This window comes from Dipodomys spectabilis, unplaced genomic scaffold (genome assembly GCF_019054845.1).
Source record: "Dipodomys spectabilis isolate Male_0828 unplaced genomic scaffold, ASM1905484v1 ptg000322l, whole genome shotgun sequence".
Classification (NCBI taxonomy): domain Eukaryota; kingdom Metazoa; phylum Chordata; class Mammalia; order Rodentia; family Heteromyidae; genus Dipodomys; species Dipodomys spectabilis.
In genome coordinates, this window is record NW_024870999.1 from 264,677 (window position 1) to 290,284 (window position 25,608).

Here is a 25,608-nt window from a genome sequence, read left to right on the forward strand (position 1 = left end):
GGAACTTGGGTATGGCACGGGTCCTGTTGCCTTTCTTGGATCTGTTTCCAATGGGGAGCTGCTACTTGGCAATGCAGGTGAGACCCAGGCCTGGGCCAGGCAGGGCTCACAACAGAGACCAGTAAGCCTGATGAAGGCATTACCCTGGAGTCTGCCATAGCAAGTCGACCCCAGGAACAGCCTAGGGCTCTCCCCAGCTGTAGCCACTTCACACACTCTCCCTTTAACCTACTGAGTTAGGTACCATGAGATCACTCCACACACAGAGGGTTTGAGCTTTTTCTGTTCTTTTTTTTTTTGGTGTCAGTCCTGGGGCTTGAACGCAAGGCCTAGGTGCTGTCCCTGAGCTTCTTTGGCTCAAGGCTAGTGCTCTACCACTTGAGCCACAGTGCCAGTTCCGATTTTCTGGTGGTTAATTGGAGATGAGTCTCACAGACTTTTCAGCACAGGCTGGCTTCCAACTGTGATCTTTAGATCTCAGCCTCCTGAGTAGCTAGGATTACAAGTGTGAACCACCGGCACCCAGTGCAAAAAAATTGGGTCCTAAAAAGAATTCCTAGGGCTAGGCATTAGTGGCTCACACCTGTAATCCTAGCTACTCAGGAGGCTGAGATCTGAGGATCACAGTTCAAAGCCAGCCTGGGCAGGAAAATCCCTGAGACAATTACAAGCTAAACAAACACATTAGGAAGTCTTTTTTTTTTTTGTCAATTGTGGGGTTTGAACTCTGGGCTTGGTCGCTGACCCTCAGCTCTTCAGCTCAAGACTAGCGCTCTACCACTTGAGTCACAGCACCACTTCCAGCTTTTTCTTCTTATGTGGTGCTGAGGAATTGAACCCAGGCAATCATGCATGCAAGGCAAGCACTCTACCACTGAGCCACCTTCCCAGCCCACATTAGGAAGTCTTACTGCTACATGACAGAAATGTGAGCCACAGAGATAATTCAAATTTTCCAATGCATTTCCAATGAAACTAGGATAAGTGAGGGAGAATGATGAAAGGGTGATGGCATTGTGCTTATAACTGTTTTGTTTAATTGTAAACTCTTTCTACACCTACGTAAAGATAATAAAAATATAATTTGAAAGCTATTTCCCTCCCAGTAGTTAGCTGGATTTGATGGCCTGCACTGATATTGGGATGACTGAGATTCCAGGCCAGCCCTAGCAAAGAAGTGTTTTTTTTGTTTTTTTGTTGTTGTTGTTTCTTTCTCTCTCTCTCCCTCCCTCCCTCCCTCCCTCCCTTTCTTCCTTCTTTTCTTCCTTCCTTCCTTCCTTCCTCTCTCTCTCTCTCTCTTTCTCTCTTTTTCTTTCCTTCTTTTTTCTTTCATCGTGGGGCTTGAACTCTGAGCCTAGGTGCTGTTCCTGCACTCTTCAGCTCAAGGTGAGTGCGCCACCATTTGAGCCACAGCACCACTTCCAGTTTTCTGGTAGTTAATTGGAGATAGTCTTATGGACTTTCCTGCCCCAGCTGGCTTTGAATCATGATCCTTAGATCTCAGCCTCCTGAGTAGCTGGGATTACAGGGGTGAGCCACTGGCACCCAGTGTGGAGAAGTTTTTGAAACTCAATTGCATTTGAAGAATCTGGTAGCAGTGGCATAGCCTTGTAGCTCAAGGCTTTGCCATAGCAAAAGAATGTGACTCTATCCCAAAATAACAAGTGCAAAAAAAGGTTGGAAGTGTGGCTCAGCAGTAGAGCTCTTGACTGACAAGCACAAGGTCCTGAATTCAAGCACAGCATTGCCCCATCCCAGAATCTTTTTTTCTGGCAGCACATCAAAGAGATAAAATAAATAGCTTCATTTAATTTAAAAACTATTTAAATTTAACCAAATGTATCAAAAGTACTGTAATTTCAGGGGAAACTAGAAGTAAGCAAAGGAAGGGATGACATTGTCCAGGAAGAATTGTATGCGTTATCTGACTGATGGAATTTTAACTCCACTGTACAACTCCTTAATAATAACCATAAATTTATATTTACAAAAAGAAAAGAAATAGTCATTTCAACATGTAATCAAAATAAAGTATTGAGAAATTTTAGAGTCTCTTTCATGTTCAGTCTTCAAAATCTGGTGTACATTTTATACTTGTAGCACACACAGTGCAAGTCACACTGGCCACATTCCAAATGTTCAGTAGCCCTGGGTGGTACAGCTTAAGCTGAAGTTGTGTCCTCTGTCCCCTTTGGTGTTTCTCTTAGTCCTTCTGTTTCTTATCATGTACATACTCTCTCACACACACACTATACACACACAGCATCACAGAACACTGCCTCTTCACACTGTATACCAAATGCCATTCACATACCACACACCCATACACAGCAGTAAGAAAGCAGATTTGTTTTTGAAAGGGAAAAATCATGACTCACATACAAAATATGGTGGATGTTTGGCAAAGATTTTATTTGCTAATTCTTTTTTCAGTAGTCATAACTCATTTATTAAGTAAATAGTATATGTAAGAATAGCAATAATAGAGAACTAAAGCTACAATTCTGAAAATAAAGCCAATAAAAAAGGAACAAAATCTATGTAATATGAGAGGATTGTTTGATTTTTGTCCCACAGTGCTTTCCTTATGTTGATAAGTAACTTAAATGTCTGTTAGGACAAAACTATGCCTTGGTCTGACATTGATTTTTTTTTTAAAGCAACACATCATAGAACACTTTTACTTTTTGCTTTGTGGTATTTGAGATTCACCATTTGTTCAAGTATAGAAATTCCCACTTACTAACAGATCTACAGATTTTGCTATTCTGTTAAAATCTTGAGTAGCATGTATTTCTGAGGAAGAACTATCTGAAATTCTCAAAGTTCTCATCCTTAAAATAAAACTCACTTGATATACATATAGTAATTAAAGATCTAGAAAATAATGATTTCAGCTGAGTGGTAGTTGCTCACGCTTGTGATCCTAGCTAATCAAGAGACAGATTTGAGGATCTCAGTTTGAGGCCAGTCCAGACAGACAAATCTGAGAGACTCTTCTCCAATTACATAGCAAAGTGGAGTGGAACATCAACCTTGAGTGAAAAGTGGGTGTGTGGGCCCTGAGTTCAAGCTCCAGACCTGGCATAATCAGACCCCCAACACTGAATTCTCTCTAGGTAAAAACACTTTTTCTCTGAGGTGAAAGGACAGTGGGCAGCTCCACCACCTCCCACCACAGACATGGCAGCAGGGCTGGGAGAGAGGGCAAGGCTCAGAAATCGCTGCCCAGCTCTGAGCTGTCATTGATGCTCTCTTGGTTACTCCCTGGGGGGTTGCTTCAGGAGTCCTTGGTTCCCACAAATGAAGTAGGAGATGGGGACACTCACAAGAGTCCCTCCCCCCCCCCCCCCCACTCTCCAGTGTAAGACCTTTCCGCCATACCTTACATGAGAAGTTCTTGAGGCAAGAGATCACTTTCTATTCTTTCCTCTAGCATTTTCTGCAGGTGCTGGTCTGGTATCTGGTGTCCATTTCTCATCTTGTCATCATCCTCCCATGCATTCTCAAGGATGCATTCTCGAGGATCTTTCTCTCAATCTCTCTCTCTACCCTCCTCTCCCTCTTTATTTCTTTCCTTCTCTTCTATTCCTTTCTGTCTTCTTCCCTCCCCACTCCCTTTTTCTCCTCCCTCCCTCCCTTCCTCATCCTTCTTTCCTTTCTTTCTCTTTTACATTCTTTTCATATAATTTTTTTTTGTCGGTCATAGGACCTGAACTCTGGGTCTGGGTGCTGTCCCTCAGCTCTTCAGCTCAAGGCCAGTGCTCTACCACTTGAGCCACAGTGTCACTTCTGGCTTTTTCTTTTTTTTTTTTTTTTTTTTCACGATCAAAAATATAAAAGATTTTATTGAGCGAGAAAACACTGAAGCACCAGGAATACACCTGGTCGGGATCCCAACAAACAGCCTGGCTTTTTCTTTTTATGTGATGCTTAGGAATCAAACCCAGGGCTTCATGCATGCAAGGCAAGCACTGTACCACTGAGCCACCTTCCCATCTTATCACTAAGATGTACAGAGGGGTAACCATTTTATTTCTTTTTGGGGCCAGTGTCACCCCTTCTTTGCTTTCCCTCAGTTTCCTCCTCCCATCCTTGCCCACAAGTTATATAGGTCATTTTCCACATAACATCTACTGAATAGCATTTATTTACCCTCCTTCCCCTTCTGTACCCCTTTTTACCTCCCAAGAGAAAAAAAATCCAAGGCAAAAGTGAACACCATCACCACCACCAACAAAATCCCTTCCTTCCTTCCTTCCTTCCTTTCTTTCTTTTCTCTTTCTCTTTCTTTTCTTTTCTTTTCTTCTTTTTTTTTTTTGTCCATCATGAGGCTTGCACTCATGGCATGGGCACTGTCCCTGAGTTCTTTTTTGCTCAAGGCTAGCACTCTACCGCTGTGAGCCACAGCTCCACTTCCAGTTCTGGTTTTTGAGGAGTTGATTGGGGAGATCAAAATCTCATAAGGACTTTCCTGCCTGGGCTGGCTTTGAACGGTGATCCTCAGATCTCAGTCTCTTGAGTAGCTAGGATTACAGGTGTGAGCCATGGATGCCCAGCCTACCATTCTTTCTTTCTTTTCTTCCCAGAGATTGACCTCAGGGTCTTGTGTATGCTAGGCAAGCACTCTATCACAGGTTCTTCTGTGCCTGTCACACAAAGCCCACTTGAGCCTGCATACCAATAGGGTAGTGGGCAGTAGGCTGGGAGAGGGACTGTTGGCTGGGGAGGGGAGGTCCCCGAGACTCTGCCACTGGTTAGGCTGCTGGGCAAAGAGTTTGCTGAGTGCCCAGCTGAGTGGCTCAGCTGAGGGCAAGATCACCCCCTGCCCCAGGCTTCAGTGTCTTCACTTATAAAGTGGCTGTGATCCTGCCTCCTACTTTAGTTGGTGATATGGAATGAACTGAGGTGAGATGAAGTGCAAGGTGGTCTTTATCACAGCGTGGGCCACACTGGACTCCATATCGCAGGTCCCCACCCCATTTGTCACATACAAGCCAGTACCACAGTTCTAATTTGGCAGCAGAATTTATTGAGGTTTCCCCTTCCTGCCCACTACTCTTCTTTCTCATCCCCATGAGTGATGATGTAGCACAGGGATTTGTAGTCAATGTTGCCAGCTGGGTCCATAGGGGTCAGGGCGAACATCTGCTCCACCTGTGAGAAGCAGCACCCAGCAGAGACTTGGCATAAGAGGCCCCTGGGGCTGTGCTCTGGGCTTTTCAACTCAAGCCACAGATGGCCTCTTGTTGATACCTGACAGACCGGGTGGTAGCCCAAATAGGGGTCAAAGGTCAAAGAGCCCACCCTGGGTACTGAGTGGACCACCCCCCCCTGACTCCTCCCTACCCCTCCAGGTTTCAGTAGAGAGGGTGCCTCCTTCAGAAAGGTCCCTGTGATGACGCCAGGGCTGGGTTCTGAGCCCTGGGTGATCACAGCAGTGGCCCAGGAGTCCCCTCAGTGCCCATCTGGGGAGGAGCTAGGAGTCAACACGCCAGGGAGCCTCACCTCGGCTGGAGAGAACTTGTCTGCCTGGGTTAGGAGAAGCTGCTTGAACCTGCAAGAGTAGAGTGGGGGGTGGGGGTGGAGCTCAGACTGGAGAGAGGGTGGCCATAGCATAGGGAAGGGCCGGATACCCACCAAAGTACAACAAAGGCTCAAGGTCCAGGCAATCCCCAGCACAAATGGCCTCACCAGCCTGATTGCCCTCTGCCGGTCCAGGGTGGTGAGGGAGTGCACACTTACTCATCCTTGTTCACCACCCCTTGGCCGCTGGGGTCGAACATGCGGAAGGCACTCAGGATGGCTTCTTCAGGGTCTGTGCCTGCACACCAAGGACATCAGGGGAATACGCACAACTCCAGCCTCCAGGCCCCACCCAGAAGGAAGCTTGGCCGTGTCTCCAGAGAAGGTGAAGGGGCACATTCCCCACTACCAAGCCCCTGGGGAACACTGGCCTGGGAATGGCCATTTCCCGAGGAAGGCAGGCCTGGCAGAGAGACCAGGATTTGGTGCTAAACATTTTCAGACCATCCCATTGGTGGGTGACCAGAGCCCAGGAGGCCAAGAGGTGTGCCCCACATGCTGCATGTGGGCCTTGACCAGGCAGGAGCCATATAATGCTCAGCCAGGTTCAGACTAGGTTTGGGTGAGTCTCAGGTGGGATTCAGGCTCACTGTTGGCTTACTGCCCTCGGCTTACCATTGAGCTTTTCTCCAAAAAGTGTGAGGAAGACGGTGAAGTTGATGGGGCCCTTCCCTTCCTGCAGCATGGCATCTAGCTCCTCATCCGGGACACTCACCTTCCCTGGGATGGTGGGTATCAAGTGAACATAGAGTCTAGGTATCCCAGAGGAAGCTCAGGCTGCCCTCCCCTGCTTTCTAGTAGGGGGAAAGGCAGGGTCTGTTTTGGTGGAAGCAAAGTTAGACTGAGGGGATGGGGGAGTGAAAGAAAGGGCAAAAAGTTGTTCTCTCTCCCATGCAATCTCCTTCCCCTTTCTTCCCTCTCCCTCTCCCCCCTCTTGCTCTCTTGCTCTCATTCTCTCTCATCAGGGAAGCAGGCTAGGTGGGAGGTGGGCACACATACCAAGCTGGGAGTAGGTCTCCTTCAGGTCTGACTTGCAGATGATGCCATCCCGGTTCTGGTCGATACAGCTGAAGGCCTTAGGGGAGGGGCTTTCAGGAGTTAGCTATCCCCACCCCCACCCCACCCCTGCCCCAGGAAGTCAAGAGAGTTGTGGATGGTAGGAGAAGCAAGGTTGAGGCTAGGACCATCGACCCCCCCCTCCCCCAGAAGTGAATGGGTTCCAAAGAAGAGGAGACTTAGGGGGAGTGGGAAGGGCACTCACTTCCTTGAACTCCTGGATCTGGGCTTGTTCAAACATGGAAAAGACATTTGAAGAGCCCCTTTGGGCCTGCTTGGTGGCCGCAGCCTTGCTCCGAGTCCCAGCCTTCCTGCTAGCCTGCAATATCACAAATGGGAAGGATCTTTCCTCCAGCTCCTCAGAGTTCCCTCCCCACTTTGCACAGCCTCGGGCACTCCCAGGAGAGCCAGGGTGAGGGTTCCATTTCTATCCCCAAAGACCCTTTCCTGGACCCAACACAGAAATCTTTGCCTCTGTCCCTTTCCAGCCCAAAGGCAGGCTCCTTGGGGCAATGGGAAGGAAGGGCTGCTGGCTCCTCATTTCTCATCGGGCACTTACCATCCTCTCTGTGGTAGCCTGTCTGCATCTTCCTGCAGCCAGGCCCCCTTTATGTCTCAGTCTTATCACCTGGAGGTCCAAATAAGGAAAGAAACAGAAGACAGGGCCAAACTTGGCAGCCCCTGCCTGGGGTGGGGGAGAACAAGAGCCCCAAACGAATTCCAGTCACATTCCTGGTGACCTTCATGTCCCCAAAGTGTAACATCCCAGGATCCATTCATTGTGTGTGACTGGGCACCAGATCTCCTCCCAGAGCAGAGCAACTCAAAAGCTGTTTCTATTCTCAGTGCTGATGAAGGGTCTCTATTCTACAGCATCTTACAGTCCCTCCTACAACTCCAGGCCACACCCTTGCCAGTCTAGTTCTCATTCTCTAGGCTTAGAAGACTGTTTCTGAGGATGTTCTCTATAGTCTGAGACCCCTGGGATTGCCCTACTGACTAAGGATGGGGGCAGCTCTGAGCTGGCTGTGAGCTTCACAGAATCCTTTGCTTGGCTTTGGGAGAATTCTGGGGCCAGATGAAAGATCCATGGTCTGCTCTGCCCACCTCTATGCCTTCTCTGCTGCAGCTTGCCCTGATTAGACATTCCTGCCACCTATGTTTGTCTCTCACTGTCCCATAAGGCCTATATCGACTCTACCTCCTTGGGAAACTTCTCTCTGTCTCCAACTGGGAACTGGAAACCTGGTGTTTGCCAGATGTTTGTTGCCTGCTCCTGAACATCCCAGCCAGGTTAATATCTGTACTAAAAGGTCCTATGTGCTGTTTTGCATGAAGCTTTTGGAGTCTGGAGTGCTCCCTGCATCCCCAAGAAAGTGAGGGCCCCTTTGGTGGTGGACAAAGGCATGGGAGGGTTCCACAACAGGAACCCTGCCAGCTTTTTGTGGGCCTGGGCTTGCTGGCTGGCTAACCCTCACCCTAGCTCAGCTATGCCAGGCCTGCCCACATCTGACAGCAGTGGGCTGAAGAGTGCAGATGTTCTCATGCATTGGCCTAAGACCTCCTCTTGGTTGTTTTGGTTTTGTCTTCTCATGCTGGTACTGTGGCTTAAACTGAGGGCCAGGGCACTCTCCCTTAGCTTGTTGGCTCAAGGCTGGTGCTCTACCATTTGAATCACACTTCCACTTCTGGTTTTTTGCTGGTTAATTGATTAAGAGCCTCATGGACTTTTCTATCTAGGCTGGCTATCCTCAGATCTCAGCCTCATGAATAGGATTACAGATGTGAGCCACCAGCACCTGGCTTGAATAAGTACTTTTATAATTCTTTCTTTACTATCTGTAGACAAAATTCTTTTTTTTTTGTCGGTCATGGGGCTTAAACTCTGGGCCTGGGTGCTGTCCCTGAACTCTTCAGCTCAAGGCTAGCACTCTACCACTTGAGCCACAGTGCCACTTCCAGCTTTTTCTGCTTATGTGGTGCTGAGGAATCGAACCCAGGCCTCATGCATGTAAGGCAAGCACTCTACCACTAAGCAACCTTCCCAGCCCTCATATTTTTTCAATATAGATGTGTAACCTACTTATGCAGACTTTCAAAAACAATAGAAGGCCTTCAATTGAAAGAGAAAGTTGAAAGAGAATAGGAAATGTTGAGAGTTGATTTATATGAAAACTTGTTCCAGAATAAAAGTGTTCCAACATGAGCACATTAGTTCTGATAATGAGGTGAACAAATACTTGCATTAGGTTAACAGTTAACAGGTAAAGAAGCTTGTTTCCCCACTCTATACCAGCACCTGGTCTGACCCTCCTTTTCTTCAGGCACACGTCCATGGCCAGGCAGGGACTTGGGCCTACCAGCATGCTGCTGCCTAGTGCCTCTAGCTTCCTGTGTTAATCCATTCCCATTTCTACAGCCCATTCTGCCACTCTCCACAAGCTCTGGGCATAGCTGGATGGATGGAGGGGGCGACAGTGAATTCCAAGACACATTGTGGTTTACACAGCATCTGTGTGCTTACGGTGTGGTATCTTCCTACCCTGTGTCTGTGGTTCTCTGGCACAGATGTCAAAGAAGGGAGGACGGGACATGTTTACATTTTTGAAAATATTTAATTAAAAATCCCACACAATCCCAGGTTGGGCATCAAGAGGGTGGCATGGCACATAGAAAGCCTGGTTAGGACAAGAAGGTAGTCCTCGGTGGTCTCTTGGAGTTCCTGGACCAGGGCAGTGAAGGTGGAGGATGGAGGATGCCATCCTGCAGGGGAGAGTGGAGGAGGGGGAGTTCCTCATGGTGCCAGACTGGCATCCTCCCCTTTGGAGGCCTCTTGGTGTAGAGGATTGGGGGCTGCTCTCCAGGGTCTTCTGTGAGGTCCATTCCAAAACTATAAGCCCCTTGCGGGGTGAGAGTATGTGAAGGAAAAGCCCTCTTGGGAGGCACTGGCAGCCTGGGAAGCCCCCGCTGTACAGCTGGGTTTTCTCTCATGACGACTTGCTGGTCTCTTGGGCCCTGGGTGATCAGCAGTGCTGGCTCTGCTGTGGGCCTAGGGCTGGGCTGGCCCAGCTGCTGGAGCTGCCTCCTCATGCAGAGTGAGTTCCCAGGGAGTCCCGGCCATGGCAAGGTCCAGAGGGCACTCCCTTGGGTGGGTGGGTGGCATCAGTAAGAGTGTGGCAGTGTGGAGATGCATGGAAGTCCTGAGTGAGCAACTCTCCTTTGGGAAGTGGATTCCAAAGAGAAAGGCCTCAGTCCCACCGATCGGATGGACTGGAGAGGAGGCCCCGTTAGATTCCCAGGTGTCTTTCCCCGTCTTCCAGGGGTAGCAGCAGGACAGGAAGCCTCCTGCCTCAGTGGGCTGGGAGCACCTGTGGGGTGGAGCCTGCCCTTACAGCTCCTCTCTCACTGGCCCAGCATGCAAGCCTTCTTACAGGCCACTGCGGAGACCAGGGCCGCGCCCCTGCCGCTGCCTTCCTCTGACTCGATGAAGGTGATCTCGCAGCTGGGCGTCAGCCTGCGCACGCTGGCGTGAAACCGCTCCTTGAAGCTGCACAGGAGGGAGACCAGGCTGCCGTCTCCCCTCCCGCCCTCTCCATCCCCGCTGCCCTCCTCTGGGGTCACTCACATCCCCGGCCCCGGCCTCCAGCGCAGGCCAGCTCACCTGGGGTGCAGCTTGTACACCGAGCCGTCCACGCCCACCGTGATGCGCATCACGTCCTCGCTGCGGCTCTCGCGCATGCGGTTGATGACGCCCGCCAGCCCCGCCGAGCACATGTGCGCGGCGCGCGTGGACACGCTCTCGCAGGCCCGGCGCACGATGTCGCAGTCGGTGGCCGACGGCCGCAGCCCCAGCGTGCTTAGGATGTTGTGGATCTGCTTGCGGTCCCCCAGGTCGCTGCAGGGATGGAGGGTCGCTCAGCCCCCCCCCCACGCGCCCCGGGGAGGGGACACCACCCACGCACCCCACCCAGACAGGGCTTTCGGGGCTTGAGCCCGGGGAGGGCTGGTGTGTGTGTGGGGGGGGGGGTTCTGCCGAGGACGAACACCAGCCTGGACAGCAGGAGGCCCCGTCTGGCTTGGAGCTCCCACTCCCGCTGTTGGGTTGACAAGTGGTGGTCTCGGGGTAGACAGCTGCCGGGTCGTGGTTCGACCCTGCCGGGTGGCGGACCCGATGTTTTTTGCTGTCCTGTATCCCTGGTCTGATGCCCCCGCCCCTCCTTCTGCGTCCCTTGGAGTCTGCACCTCTGCCCGGGTCCCGGGCAGGCCCTGCCCTGCCGGTCCTGGAGCCCGACCCTCGCCTCCCCTGATCGCCCTGAGTCCCCCCCCTCCCCTCCTGGCCACCCAGCCCTGGGCCCCGTCCCATTCACACACCTCTCCACCTGGGACACGAATCGGGTCTCGAAGGCGCCGCGCGTGCGCAGCTGCTCCGAGGCCTCCCCGTGGAACAGCAGGTTCTCATCCACTAGCTTGAGCAGCACCAGCCGCACCAGCTCGCCCATGTACTTCCCGCCAATGAGCTTTTCGTACCTGGACACAGGGCGGTTGGTTACCACAGCTGGGCCCGTGCCGGCTCCCTCCCATAGCGATTACAGCTGCCCCCCCCCCATCATTCCCCCCCCCCCCACCTCCTGTAGCACAGGTTCTTGGGTTCCTGCTGGAGCTTTAAAAACTATGCTGTGTGGCCCTGCTGCTGGGCCAGATGCTGGAAAGAGACAAGGGTTGAGGACTGAAACCTTACTCTGGAGTCAGCATGCCACCTTGTGACACTATCAGGAGCATTACAGCTGGGGAAACTAAAGCTCGCAGGATCAGTGTTCAGCCTGAGGTGCGCTCCACATTTCTGCATAATCTATGAGTCTCCATAGTTTCATCTTGGAATAACTTTTTTTTAATGCCAGTCCTAGGGCTTGAACTCAAGGTCTGTGTGCTTGTCACTTAGGATTTTTGTTTGTTGTTTTGATTATTATTCTATTAATATTATTATTGTAATTAATTGGAGATAAGAGTCTCATAGACTTTGCTGTCCTGGCTGATTTTGAACCATGACTCTCAGACCTCAGCTTCCTGAGTAGCTAGGATTACAGATGCCTGGCTTCATCTTGGATTATTTTAATACTAATCACCTAAAGGAGGCACGAGAAGGTTTGTTATGAAGCTCATACAACCAGCTTAGGTCTGATGCCAGGCAGGTGGCCAACTCTGATTGCCATGCTTAATGACAAGCTAAGTGCAGTTGGTTCCCAAGATGAGTTGGCTGACCTACAGCATGTCCCTAAATACTGAATTTGTTCTGGGAACAATGGCAAACATAGTGCTTTGGGGAACTCTGGGTTAAAATGCTGAGGTCCTTAGCTGGGCACTGGTGACTCATACTTGTAATGCTAGCTACTTAAGAGGCTAAGATTTGAAAATCACAACTCAAAGCCAGTTAGGGCAGGCAGGAAAGTCCCTGGGACTCTTATCTCCAACTAACCATCAGAAAACCAGAAGTGGTGCTGTGGTTCAAAGTGGTAGAGCACTAGCCTTGAGCAAAAAAGCTCAGGGACAATGTCCAGGCCCAGAGTTTAAGCCCCACAACCACCACCACCACTACCACTACCACCAATTAACAACAACAAAATGCTGAGATCCTATAAGCTTTCTCTGGGCTCCAGGTCCTCTGTCAGAAGCAGAGAGAGGCCTATCTAACCACAGATGCACGTTCGCATTTCACTGTCCCAGGTTCATAGTGGACAGGACTGACTGACTGAGATGAGGGAACAAGGAGACAGATTGCAACTTTCCCCCAGAGCTGTTTAAAAACAGTGGCCCAGCGTCTGTCTGCTGGGGAGCAGCCCAGGAATGGATGGAAGGGAGGGAAGGGGGACTTCCTTACAGCTGCTGACCGGGATTCATTGAGCTTTCATCCACCATGCGGTCATACTCCAGCAGGAACTCATCCAGCTCGCCTGAGTCCCCAAAGGCACCCCATTCAGTGTTGACACACATGCGACCCTCGTCTCCTTCCACCAGCTCCACATTCTGCATCTCCTCCATGTAGCAGGCATTGCAGCCAGTGCCTACAGGGATGGAGGCATGAGAGCTGCATTGGGGGAGGGCACGCTGGAAGGCCTGGGCTGGATTTAGTACTCGGTGGAAGGGGCAGTCTCCTAGCTATCCACTGGGCTAGGAACACCTTCCTTGCCCATTACCTGGGTTGTTAGGAGGAAGACAGAAGGAAGTAGGGTGGACCCATGTGCTTTGCCAACTAGTGCTGGATGTGGGATAATATGGTTTTGTCTAGTCTGTGTCCTACTCTTTGTTTTCTGGCACTCCCTATGAACATATTTAAGCCCTTCTTTCCATCTGTTTGGGGGCACTTCAAAGTGAGTAAGCCACCATGAGGGCCCTTGCTCACGGGCTACTGTAGACAGAATTGGTGCAGAGTTTTTCTTATGTTTTGTCCTGTGCAAATGGAAAACGTGGAGTCCAATGTTCGTAAATTCCTAAGAGTTTTGTTGGTGGAAAAATATCAGTCAGCACCCTTATCTCCAGTTAACTACCAAAAAAAAGCCTGAAGTGGAGCTGTAGTTCAAGTGATAGAGCACAGCCTTGACCAAAATAGCTCAGGGACAGCACCCAAGCCTTGAGTTCAAGACCCAGAAGTGGGACACACACACACACACACACACACACACACACACACACACAAAGGAAACAAAGCCAGATGCTGGAGGCTCATGCCTGTAACCCTAGCTAATCAGGAGGCTGAGACATAAGTGGAAATATAACTGAAATGGTAGAGATCCAGCTATGAGCAAAACAACAACAATAACAGCAAACAAAAACAAAAAACCAAGTAAGAGCACAAGGTCCTGAACACACACACACATACATAACACAGACATACACACAAGCAGGAAATAGAAAACAAAGTAAGGTCAGGCTGGAGCTTAAAGCTTAAAAGTTACACATCTTTGTAGCCTGTGTATATATGTATGGATATAATGTATATATATGTATACACAAATTTTGAGTGAATATAATTGTAGATGGGAATTATGAGCACATGACATTGTTCAGAGCTGATTCTGAAGGACATATAACTTTAACATTGACTTTCTGGGTAAGCAGGGCCTAGAGAGTCCAGAAAACACCTCTACACCTGTGTACATAGCAGGTAAGTGATCTGAGTCCATTGTTACTCAGGAAATGCTGGCTCCTTATAAGAACTTCCTTATCAGAAATTCTGGGAAAGCCCCAGGATTGGTGTAGAGTCCCTGCCCCTGGCTAGGAGGAAGGGGTGGGCCAGATTTTTTTGTTTTTGTTTTTTTTGGGGGGGGTCCGGTTGTGGGGCCTGAACTCTGGGCCTGGGCGCTGTCCCTCAGCTCTTCAGCTCAAGGCTAGTGCTCTACCACTTGAGCCACAGCGCCACTTCCGGCTTTTTTTCTTTTTGCTTATGTGGTGCTGAGGAATCGAACCCAGGGCCTCATGCATGCAAGGCAAGCACTCTACCACTGAGCCACCTTCCTAGCCGAGGGGTGAGGCCAGTTTTGCTTATTCTCTTCCAGTTGGATAAATCTGCCTTACTGTGGTCAATTTAGTGGATAAAGTATTTTAATTACATCCGATAGGCTGGACAGGTGTGCAGCTGGTGAACTGACTAATAGACTGCCAGGGTTGAAATGCCTCCCACCAACTTGCAGTACCTACCCTACTACCCCTAAGGCCACCTGATTCAGGCCCAAGGCCCTGAACCAACTGGCATCAATTGTTACTGCTTTGGCCTTCACTCTACAGGGCCCCAGTGCAGCCTGGGTTGGGCAGAGGCAGAATGCAAGGAGCTCTTACCCACAATCATGCCGACCTCACACTGGCGGTCTTCATAGTAGCAGGAGATCATTGTGGCCACTGTATCGTTCACCATTGCCACCACGTCCATCTCAAAGTCCTGCCAGGAAGTACAGGGACTACAATGATGGAGCTGGGGAGAGGGTCCAACAGTGCAGGGCTGGGGTTCCAGGGCAGCCCCTGCAGCCAATGCAGGCAAAGGCATCCTCACCCCTCTCCTCTTGATGGCGTCTCTCAGAAGCCCCACGATATTGTTCCCTTCTGCTCCAGAGGCCTTGAAGCCCTTGGTCCAGTTGAGGAGGATGCCCTGTGGGAAGCAGAAGGCCATGTGGCTACTGGTACTGGGCAGTGAGCTCTGACCTTAAACCATCTGCTTCCTGGGCCATAGGGCACACATGCCACCTTACACATCTGGTTGAGAAAACAGGCTCTGAGTAGCTGTAAATCTTATAGGGGTGTTAGGAAGGATTCTCCACAAACACCTCATGTTTCTGAAGGGCTAATATCCAGCCAACTAAAGAATTAAGAATGTGATACCTTTTTTTCTTTTTGGTACTGGTACTGGGGCTGGAATTCAAGGTCTGGGTGCTGTTCCCTGAGATTTTTTTCCCCTCAAGGCTACTTGAGCTTTGCTTCTGGTGGCTAATTGGAGAAAAGAGTCTCACAAATGTTTCTGTCTGAACTGGTTCTCAGATTTATCTATCTAGCTTTGAATAGGGATCCTCAGATTTCAGCCTCCTGGTAGCTAGGATTACAGGTCTGAGCCACTAGTGCCGAAGTGGATACTTTTAGTTTTTTTCTTTTGCAGTGCTAGGGATCAAACCCAGGGCCTCAAGCATGTTAGCAAACACTCCACCACTGAGTAACACCCCTAAAGCAAGAACATTGAACTATAAAGCTCAGAGATGTCACCCCAGAGTCAAGGTAGCTCTCAATGGAGAACAGTGATGTGTAAGATCAGAGTTTCTCTCCTGTAATACACACTGCTACACTACAAGATCCCATTCAACCCTCCCTGCTTCTCTGTGGGGACTGGAGGTTGGGAAACCATGTGAGATGTTGTTCTGGATGCTGTTTTGCCTGGAGCCATAACCTGGCTTTGTCTCTGATCCAGAGGTCTCATGTTTGTGTGTGTGTGTGTGTGTGTGTATGATGAATGTATATATAATACATAAATGTATATATATAGACATGTATACACATAACATATACATTGATACAGAAATATTGTGTGTATATGTACAGATAGGCATATGGACATGTAATCACATGTAACGCATATGTGTGTAATTTCTATATTATATATATATATATATATATATATATATATATATATATATATATATATATATATATATAAATGTAACTGGCAGGTGGGGTAAAATCTCACTCTTGTCACATCTGTGACTCAGCCAGAGGTGGTAAGGTATAGTGATGGTCTGTAGTAACTTTAGAGACCATTCAAATGGCCAGCTGCCTTTGCCCACTGTGGGCAAATTGCTTAACCTATTTCCTCATCTGTATTGGGGTGACTACAGCACATGCCTCTGGGGTTGTGGGGAGGATTGCCACACAATAAGAACTAGATGATAGTGCACTTATTTTCTGAGGCTTCATAGGAAGGAAGGATTATAGGGCAACAACTCAAATCTACATTTACCCACTCTGGGCTGAGGCCCTTTTAGCATAAGAGGGGTGTGTGTGTGTGTGTGTGTGTGTGTGTGTGTGTGTGTGTGTGTGTGTGTGTGTGTGTGTATGTGTGTGTGTGGAGGAGGGGGAATGGGAGCTGTGTTTGAAGGCAGAATGAGGCAGGGTTCATTTGGGGTATGTATCTATCATCTGCCCTGCCCTCCACCTGGCCCACCTTGTCGATGTCTTCGTGCCTCACAGGAAAGGAGAAGGTGAAGCCCAGGGGCAGTTTCTTGTGCTTCATTTGATGCTTGTCCAAGAAGTCAGAGATGCACTCGGAGATATAGTCAAAGAGCTGAGAGATATACCAAAGTAGCTAAGGCTGAGCCAGACAGAAGCCCTCCCTGCTAAGGTGTTTCTTGAGGTTTGTGAGATGTCAGAGCCAGGGCCTACCACTGGGTACCAGGTCTGTCTGCAACTGCCCCCCTTCCTTCCTGTTTGTTGGGACTCAGGCCCTAGACCTATGTGATGTAGAACTCTGCCCACTGAAGCCCTGGGAGTAGGGTGACACAGGATGATACTCCCAGCCCAGTCCCTCTTCCTTCTTCTGGAACCAATGAGGTCCAGCCTCAGGCCTGGCTAGGTGTCCTGTGAGGCTCTGGGTAGAGACACATTCTCAACCATACCTATGATGTTTGTCTCTTTTGCCATTTCCAGGTGTCCTGCCATCTGGCCCCTGCTGAAGGTCAGCCATAGCCTCTGCCCACAGGACTGAGCCTGGATAAATGCTTTGACAATGAACCAGGTGGGTATGCCCTTCCCACTGCTGCTGCCTCAAATTGTGCCAATTCCATGGACAGACAGCAAGCTGATAGTGTTGAGGACTGGGCTTCAGGAGGCAGTTTCTTATCTTCAGATTCAGTACCTTTGGGAATTGGATTTCCCTTGTGCCTACCCATGTTCAGGACCACTGTCCACCCCCCCTCCCACCTCCCAGGGTTCATTCTACTAATTTGCTCAGAGGGCCTTGCTGCTTGGGCAGATATTGTGCCTTGGGTCACTTCTCTTGGCATGAACCTGTTGGAGGGCAAGGGACAGCCTTTGGGAAGGATGTTTCATAGGCTGCAGGAGGCTGGGCAAGTGTATTTTCCTGCTGTCCTGTCCTTATGCTTTCATTTTTCCTCTAGGAAATTGGACAAGGGAGGAGGTACCACTGGTTGGGGCTTCTCCTGTCACTGATCCTTCCTTGTTCCTGGCTGTAAGATGGTGATTGTGAGACTTGAGAGACACATTGCATATGTCCACTGAGCTCTTCTGAGCTGCCTTCCTGGGCCTCTGAGGCTGGTGGCCCTCCTGTCCACAGTTGCCCTTGTTGGGTGAGGCCTTGCCATGTTCTGGGATCCTGGTAACCTTAGTCCCTACTCCCAGTTATTCTCTCCAACCCGCCCCTCCCCAAGATGCTCACCATCTCTGCAGTGCCTGTCATGGCGTCTTCAGGGATGGAGTACATCTGGTGTTTGGTCTTCACACTCCACTGCCCTGCTTCCCCTTCTCCCACCTTCACCAGCATCACCCTGAAGTTGGTGCCACCCAGATCCAGTGAAAGGAAGTCTCCAACTTCTGTAGGCAAAGGGAGACATACTCAGCTTCATGGCATCTCCTGGCAGCCCTGGGCTGGTTAGAACCTGAGCACCTGACCCTGGGACCATAGGAGACGAGAAGGGCAGGTACAAGACCCCAGGGGAGCTGGGGCTGCCAGCCCAGGTGCTGGGGGGAATGGGACAATACACCAGAGCAAGCTGTGGGAGGAGACGTAGGTAAGTTGGGAGATACCAGTGGGAAGCCCCTGCCTTAGAGAGATCTAGTCTGGGGTCAGGTAGTCATGAGGACCTAGGGTGTTGGTCCAGACATGGGACAGAGCTTTGGTCCCCAAGTGATCACTGAGAGAAGCCTTTTACTAGGAGATAGAAAAAGGCAACTTTTCTGAAGCTTGAGAGCTGTAGGCTAGACCTGCAGAGTCAAGGGTTGAGAACCAATCCAGTAAGTTAGGGACCACCACTGCTTGTCACGAATCTTGTTTGGGAATAGCTGAGCCTCTGGAAGGACCTGGCCAACAGCTGGCTCAGATGTGGAGCCATCCCTGAGGTACCTGAGCCTTCTGGGGTGGAACGCACGTAGGTGGGCAGCATCTTCACGCTGGCCTCCTCATGAGTCTCCAGTCTCAGACCCCGGTCCATCTCTTTCTGCATCCTCCTCATCACCTTCTTTAGGTCTTCTTCCTGCAGCTGGAACTCTGCCAGGATCTGCTCCGCCTGAACAGGGGCAGGAAGGGTGTGTGTGAGAACAGCCAGAAACCTAGCATTTCCTTCTGTCTTCTCACCACTATGTCCAGGATGACCTGTCCTTTCAAACTACTTACCATAGTGAAATTCAAATTGCTCCAAGACCAGCCTTTCAACAAGCAGACTGGGGTGCTAGAGAGGTGAGCAGGTAGGGGCAGGATGGCTTTTGTATCTGACACTATCATTGTGCTACAATGCTTTGTAGCACCTCCCTTTGCCTCTCAGATTGGGAGTCAGAGGAGAAGAGCTCTAAGTGAGGGATTGTTGAGAGAGCTGGGCCTGTCAGGGGATAGGCAGCTGGTATTACTGCATAAAATCCAGTTAGGAGCCCAGTGCCAGTGGCTCACGCCTGTAATCCTACCTACTCAGGAGGCTGAGATCTGAGGATCACAGTTCAAAGCCAGCCAGGGGCAGGAAAGTTTATGAGATTTCTGTCTCCAATTAAACACACACACACACACACACACACACACACACACACACACACACACACACACACACACACAAACCTGAAGTGGAGCTGCGGGTCAAGTAGTAGAGCACTAACCTTGAGCAAAAGAAGCTCAGGGATAGGCCCTAAGTTCAAGCCCCAGGACTGGGCACCCACCTACCAAAAAAAAAAAAAAAAAAAGCCAGCTAGGACTTTATGAAACAAATGGGCCAGCTGACACCAGTGTGCACAGATGTAGCCAAGGCCAAGCCAGTAGGAGTAACTATAGTGCCTATCCACAATCATGCTTGCAAAGTGTGGTTACCCACAGCATGCAGATTCTGAGCCAGAGGGAAGAGGTCTCCATCATGTGAGGGGCCTGTGTGCTGGAAGCCAGATTCAACACTGCCTTCCATGAGTGTGGGTGGCCAAGGTATGACCACAAGGTGGCGTGAGGTCAGGCTGTGAGTGCAGCTACTTTTCTGCCTGCACATCCCCCATTAGCTGCTCCCTGCAGATGGGCAGAGTTCTTGTTCATGGAGAAGAGGCCATGTGGACACACTAATTATCTCTGGGCATAATAAAAAAGGTCATCACAAAGATATTGTAATTTTGAGCCAAAAAGGAAAGATAAGCTGATAAAAGCTGTAGACCCAGTCTTTGGAAGATCTTGCATGCTTGTTGTCTTACACATAAACTCAAGGGATTAGAGAGACTCTGAATGACAGCCAGGCAGCCAAACAGCCCCTTACTCCTCCCTTAGTTTTTAGAACTAAGATGTTCTCAGGCAAAACATCGGTGATTGGACATGTGAGCCAGTTCCAGTTAATGACAAGTGAAAGGAAGCCTGATGATAGCAGGAAGGGGAAAGTTCAGTGTCACTCTAAATTTGCAACAATGGCTATGTAAGAATGAGTGACTGATTTTGCATCTGCTGCTTTGCAACCATGAGGAGGCAAGACTGGAGGGAAAGGATAATGTTAGCAGTCTACAGATGGCAGAGGAGAGAGAGAAGGATGCCAGATTCACCCACGTCTGTTAAGCTGGTGATGGAACAAATACTAACTACTTCAGCCACAGGCAGTTTTGGTTTCCTGCTATCTAAAACATTCCTAATGGACAGATTAGTTGAGCCACTTTTCTTAAACAGATCCTCATATTTATCATTTAAACCCAGGGAAGGTCCAAACTGAACAGGGCTGTCAAAAATTCTGGTGAACATAGAATTTGCCAGGAAGTAATATTAGTAATTCATAGATTTAAATGAGACTTTGCCAGAAAATCATGCAGACATCCAGGTACAAAGAACAAAGAAAGGTTTATTGCCAGCAAAGGGATTGGCAAAACCCCTTCTCACAAGAGAGGAGTGAGAAGAAGCACAGGCTATTGTCTGAAGTGACCTAAATAACCTACTGAGGCTAGGAGGGGCTAGAAGGGGCTAGGAGGCAGAGACCCTGGTGTGGAGTGAGGACCAAGGGCTTCATCGTGGTGGACTAGGATTTATGGCTACTGTCCAAATAGTAGATAAGGGGCCCTGCAGCTGCCCAGACCTGAAGGTCACTCTAAGGGGCTCTTGTTGCCTTATATGGTGGTAGCTGCCCCAGAGGAGTGCTATCCCAAGGTAAAGGGGGTTGGGGCTGATTATTTACTGCTTTTACTACATGGGCCTCGTGTTGCCTAGGAGGGGAGCATGCTAAGCTGTGGAGAGGGGAGTGAGTGTACTAAGCTATGGGAAGGGAGCTCATTTCGCTAGTAGTAATATTGAACATTCGCTCAATCTCTGCAACATGCCAGGCCAAACTGAGTACTTCCCGTATGGTCTGCCTGAGAAAATGGCCCCTTTGTTTTTTCCTCTTTTTTTTTTTTCTTCATGTGGAGTCACATATAGACTCCTTCCCCTTTGCTCTCTCTCTGTGCAAAACTGCATGTGGCCTTCTATAGAAGTCACTGAACAGCACCTGTAATCACCAGGTAACTGCACTGCAGGTCAGTGGGAACTCCTCCAGGCTCAGAGTCATTTCCTCATCTGCTGCAGTTACAGCTCCTTCTCACTCTTCATTTTATAATCTCTCTCCATCATTAGTTAGGCTGCTATACCCTACCATAGAGTGCAGTTTGGCTCTCTCTGTATGCTTCTGCCTGAACCATGTGGTGGTCTACTTTCAGCAAACCTTATATCTAGTGCCGAAACCTGGTGGAGGGAGGGGAGATAGCGTCAGGAGTTGCTGGATCCCCTCTGCTTCTCCAAGGGTCCATCCATCTACTGGCCACTACTCCTAGGACTCAAACTGCCAAAGGAACCCCAAGTCAGACCTCTTATATTTACCATTTTTGGCCGTGCATCAACCACACTGTCTCCCCTCTACGTCTGGCTTGTGACTCCCATATACGGACCTTCTGTCAATGTGGCACCATGCCAGAGGGATCCTCTATACCTTTTGGCCAGTCTCTTGCTTCGGGGTTGCCTGAATTGAGACTTTAATTCTCAGCTGGAGAGACCTTAGGAGAATAGGGATGCCTTCCATCCATTGCCTCCTTCTTCCTAGGTCCTCATGGACCCCCCCTCATGGATCCCTCTACATCCTCACCTGACTTTTCCTTTTTGCCTCCCATACCAATGGGACCCAATCAGTTTCTCCTGAGTTGGGACACTCCCTTTGGGTGTTTCCTACATTCTCTAAGTGTTTTTTTTATTAAAAGAGTCTATAAAGCCAAAATGACTTTTTGTTTGTTTTGTTAGTTTTTTTGTTTTTATTTTTGTCTGTCATGGGGCTTGAACTCTGGGCCTGGGTGCTGTCCCTCAGCTATTCAGCTCAAGGTGAGCACTTTACCACTTTTTTTTTTTTTTTGTCAGTTGTGGGACTTGAACTCTGGGCCTGGGCGCTGTCCCTCAGCTCAAGGCAAGCGCTCTACCAGTTGAGCCACAGCAGCACTTCTCATTTTCTGAGTGGTTTATTGGAAATAAGAGTTTTATGGACTTTCCTGCCCGGGCTGGCTTTGAACCACAATGCTCAGATCTCAGCCTCCAGAATAGCTAGGATTACAGATATGAGCTACTGACACCTGATTGAGTTATCTACTACTTGAACCACTGTGCCACTTCTGGTTTTTCTGGTGGTTTATTGGAGATAAGAGTCTCATGGACTTTTCTGCCTGGGCTGGCTTTGAACTGTGATCCTCAGATCTCAGCCTCCTTACTCAGAATTATAGGCATGAGACACTGGCTCCTGGCTTGACTCATTTTTTTTTATTGCAATCAAATCTGACTATACAATACTCTCAGAGATCTGGACAATTTCTGCCAGTACAATGGCAAATGTTCAAAAGTTCCACATGTTCAGGCTTTCTTTGCTTTCCTTACTGGCCCTTCTTTCTGTCTGTTCTCTAAGTAAACTCCCTCTTGTCTACCTTCACCCCTGTGCCATGCCTGTGTGGCTGACCTAGCCTCCTCTGAAAAGATAATCTCTCTCTCTCTCATTCTCTCTCTCTGTCTCTGTCTCTGTCTCTCTCTCCATTCAAATACCCCATAGTGAGAGCAGTTAAACAATTAGCATACTCAGAACAAACCTGTCCTTTGTTTTGTCTTTGGGACTCAAACAATAATCCATTCCTTTTCTCTTTCCTGAATCTACTCACTTTAGAATCTGGATTGTTAATTTCTCCCTTAAGGCAAAATTCCTCTAGAGGCTGCAAAAGGTCCACTTGAGGAATCCCTTCCTCTTACCTCTTCCCTAATAGCACCATCCAATCACCTGAACATTCACTCTTTAGGCCTCTATTTCTGTGCTTTCATTATGGAAACAACAACAAAAGGAGGCGTGGTCTGTAGGAATTTAGAAGTGCTGACTTGTCCCCTTGAAAATCTGGTTTGGGAACTCCCCCAATTCTCTTTGCAGGCTCTGGAGACTGATACCCACCCAGGAAGAGACAAAGGTCAAGTGGTGGGTTTTCAGGTGACTCCCTCTCTTCCACCAAGCTTACCCCTCCACCCATCTCATCACAGCAGCCCATACACTGTTTGACCACAAAGCCTCTACTACATCCTGTAAACATCCAATAGACAATAGAAGCAGATGCCATCTTTTCATTTATCACTCTCTCACTGGACACTCCAAGGGCTGGCTAAGTTCTCCCTTCTGCTTGACAGGCAGGGATGCTCTGCCCTTGGAGTCCACATCCATCTGACAATCTAATCAGCCAATGGCTCTCAAACCATCCTTTTCTCCTGAGACCTCAGCACAAGTAACTTCTCTAAGGCTTTCCACTAGACGACAGGTAGATGCTGACTCATATTCCTGTGCTGTCTGGAAGGTTCTACAGCTAGAGCCATCTGGGGATTCAGCTTTCACGAGCTGTCTCTCCCCCAAGGTGCATTGGGCTTGGAAATGCCCCTATTCCTGGCACTGGGTCAGTGTGCAACCCAGAGGAAGCGGCACCCTGGTATGGCCTCATAATTCTCAAGGCTCTGGGCATGTGAGGGGGAGAATGGGCAGAAGTCTGCTCACTTTCCTCCTGAAATGCCCCAGGAGCAGATACCTTTGGCCACACCTACTTTGGGCACCCACAGATCTTCCCTACCATTCCCAAATCATCTTGAGACCTGATTTTATCATCTACATTTCTCACAAACACAAAATGCTAACCATCTTCCTGCCTAGGAAACATTTGCCCTAAAAACAGACCGTCATGTGAGGCCAGAGTTCAGGGGAATGCGAGCTGGAGATATACATGGAAGTCATCAGTATACAGAAAACAAGCCCTCCTCCAACCCCACAGCATAGAGCTGGGAGTGCAGAGCTTGGGTTGTGAACTCAGGCACTGGCTCTGAGCTTGCCACAATACCACTAGGCCCCAACCTCCAATGCTTCCTGTGTCCTAGGCCCAGGAATCTACCAGGGTCACTTCATGAGACTCATACTAGATGTTTGCACAAGTTTATAAGACTTTATTAACAGACTAGGTGATGTGGGCACTGCTTGAAGAGCCCCAAGAAGCCATCTAGCCTCACAGGTATAGCTAAAAAGAAAAGCACAAACAGAGCTTGACCTACATGGGAGCCAGAGGAATGGAAGGGAACAAGTTCAGGCAGCTTACAAAGGCCTCTAACCAACCTTGACTAAGAGATCCCAGGATACATAACCAAGGTCTACAGCCATAGGCAAACAGGGCTTTTCTTGCTCCCAGCTGCCCACAGGACATCTGACATACTTCTTCAGCAGATATCTGAAGAGCAAGTGGGGTGAGGAGTCCTTAAAGCAGATATAGCAGGATTTAGGAATAGGAAAGAAGGTAACCAATGTATTCTAGAAGGTGGGCAGCAGTTCTTCATTGAGGAGAGAACGGAGTGACCCCGAAAACTGAAGGGGGTTCTGGGGTAAGAAGCCTGGAGGTTCCTGGGTACAGAGTGGAAGTATCTGAAGCAGAGCAGAAGCTGCAGAAATTCTGGGCTGTCCCAACAATCCAGATACATGAACAAGATGCAGGAAGGGGCAGTGATAATCATATACAAATACACTGTGGGAGGTTTGAGGCATGAAGAAGAAAAGAACCTAGAAGGACCCATGGATCAGCCTGAGCAGCTAGAAGAGGCTCCACTGGGGTCAGGCAGGTGAGAGAATCAGAGGTTGGTATAGGTATGCTAACCATCTTCCTATATAGGAAACATTTATCCTACACTAGCCATATGAGGCCAGAGTTCAGGGGAATGAGAGCAGGAGATAAATACATTTGGAAGTCATCAGTATGAGATGTTTAAAAGCCAAAGGAGAGCCTGGATGAGGTCACTGGGGTGCCCAAGCTGGACAGCAAAGGGAAGGATGGAGAAGGCTGGGCAGGCTCTGAGATCCCACCCCAGAACACAGTAAAATATAAGTCACCAAATGTCATGTTTGACTAATGAGGCTCATCTTAATACTGCGAGGATAGTCCAGGGTACTAGGGACCACAGTCAATGGCCATGTCAGCCCATTGGTAAGTGCTCAAATTCCTGGCCTCCAAAGTCAGTCCCTATGCATCTACCCATAGTCAGGATCCTTGGGTGGCTGCTCCAGTCTTTGGCTGTGTTTGCAATAGTGAGTGACCCTGGGCTTCCACCAACAAACTCCCCGAGGAAGAGAATCCCACCTTCTTCCCTGAAACTGCCACAAAGATCTCCTGAGGGCAGACAGCACTGGGAGAAGCCCAGTCCAGGCACTGTCAGCCCAGGAGCAAGTTTCCTAGACCTCCTTGAAAGGTAGACAATGGTGCTCCCAGTGAGGAGACGGTGCTAGGGAAAGGGGCCATATTCAAGACCCCTGGAGGCCTGTATGCTTTCTTCAAAGCAGCCCAGTGCCTTCTTCCCCTATCTGGATTCTATAAAACCTAGGGTGCTGGGCATAGAAGCTGCCCTCCCAATCTAAGGCCCCTGGGCTTTAAACAACCCTTACCAAAGTCAAGGCTGTCTGGGCTTGGCTCCTGGTGGCATCCGTTGCCATCTCTCTGAGGGGCCAAGAAGGAGGTAGTTGTGGTAGATGCTCCTGACTGCTTAGTCCCCAAATCACAGCGTTGGTGGCTACCTGTGGTAGGTAAGAACTTGACTGTTCGATACAAATTTCCCAATGCAGACAGCTCAGAATTTCTGCACTAAAGAGTCCCCAGCCTGTGGCTGTTTAAATACTCTGCCCATTGCTACAGGGGCAGGGGCAGGGCTGGAAGGGCAGAAGAGGTCCACATTGGATCAGAATTGACAGGGCCGTG

At 49.3% G+C, this 25,608-nt stretch overlaps 2 protein-coding genes across 3 annotated transcripts; both read right to left on the minus strand.

Moving 5' to 3' along the window:
• Positions 1-5,006: 5,006 nt before the first annotated feature.
• On the minus strand, positions 5,007-7,266 carry Myl7 (myosin light chain 7). The gene is made up of 7 exons (XM_042702397.1): positions 7,202-7,266; positions 6,848-6,961; positions 6,586-6,661; positions 6,202-6,306; positions 5,746-5,824; positions 5,509-5,557; positions 5,007-5,157 (listed from the first exon to the last, which is right to left on the minus strand). Exons 1-7 carry the CDS (start codon positions 7,202-7,204, stop codon positions 5,056-5,058), a joined length of 528 nt encoding a protein of 175 aa, XP_042558331.1. The 5' UTR covers positions 7,205-7,266; the 3' UTR covers positions 5,007-5,055.
• A 2,647-nt stretch (positions 7,267-9,913) lies between these two features.
• Positions 9,914-25,346, minus strand: Gck (glucokinase). Of its 2 annotated transcripts, XM_042702393.1 has the most exons (11): positions 25,299-25,346; positions 18,251-18,413; positions 17,567-17,721; positions 16,337-16,456; positions 14,684-14,779; positions 14,473-14,572; positions 12,518-12,701; positions 11,014-11,169; positions 10,304-10,537; positions 10,004-10,189; positions 9,914-9,973 (listed from the first exon to the last, which is right to left on the minus strand). In XM_042702393.1, the coding sequence occupies exons 1-10, from the start codon at positions 25,344-25,346 to the stop codon at positions 10,045-10,047; spliced, it is 1,401 nt and encodes a 466-aa protein (XP_042558327.1). In that variant the 3' UTR covers positions 9,914-9,973; positions 10,004-10,044. The 2 variants fall into 2 exon arrangements, with proteins under 2 accessions (XP_042558327.1, XP_042558326.1); XM_042702392.1 differs by having other exon boundaries at positions 9,929-10,189.
• Positions 25,347-25,608: the final 262 nt, after the last annotated feature.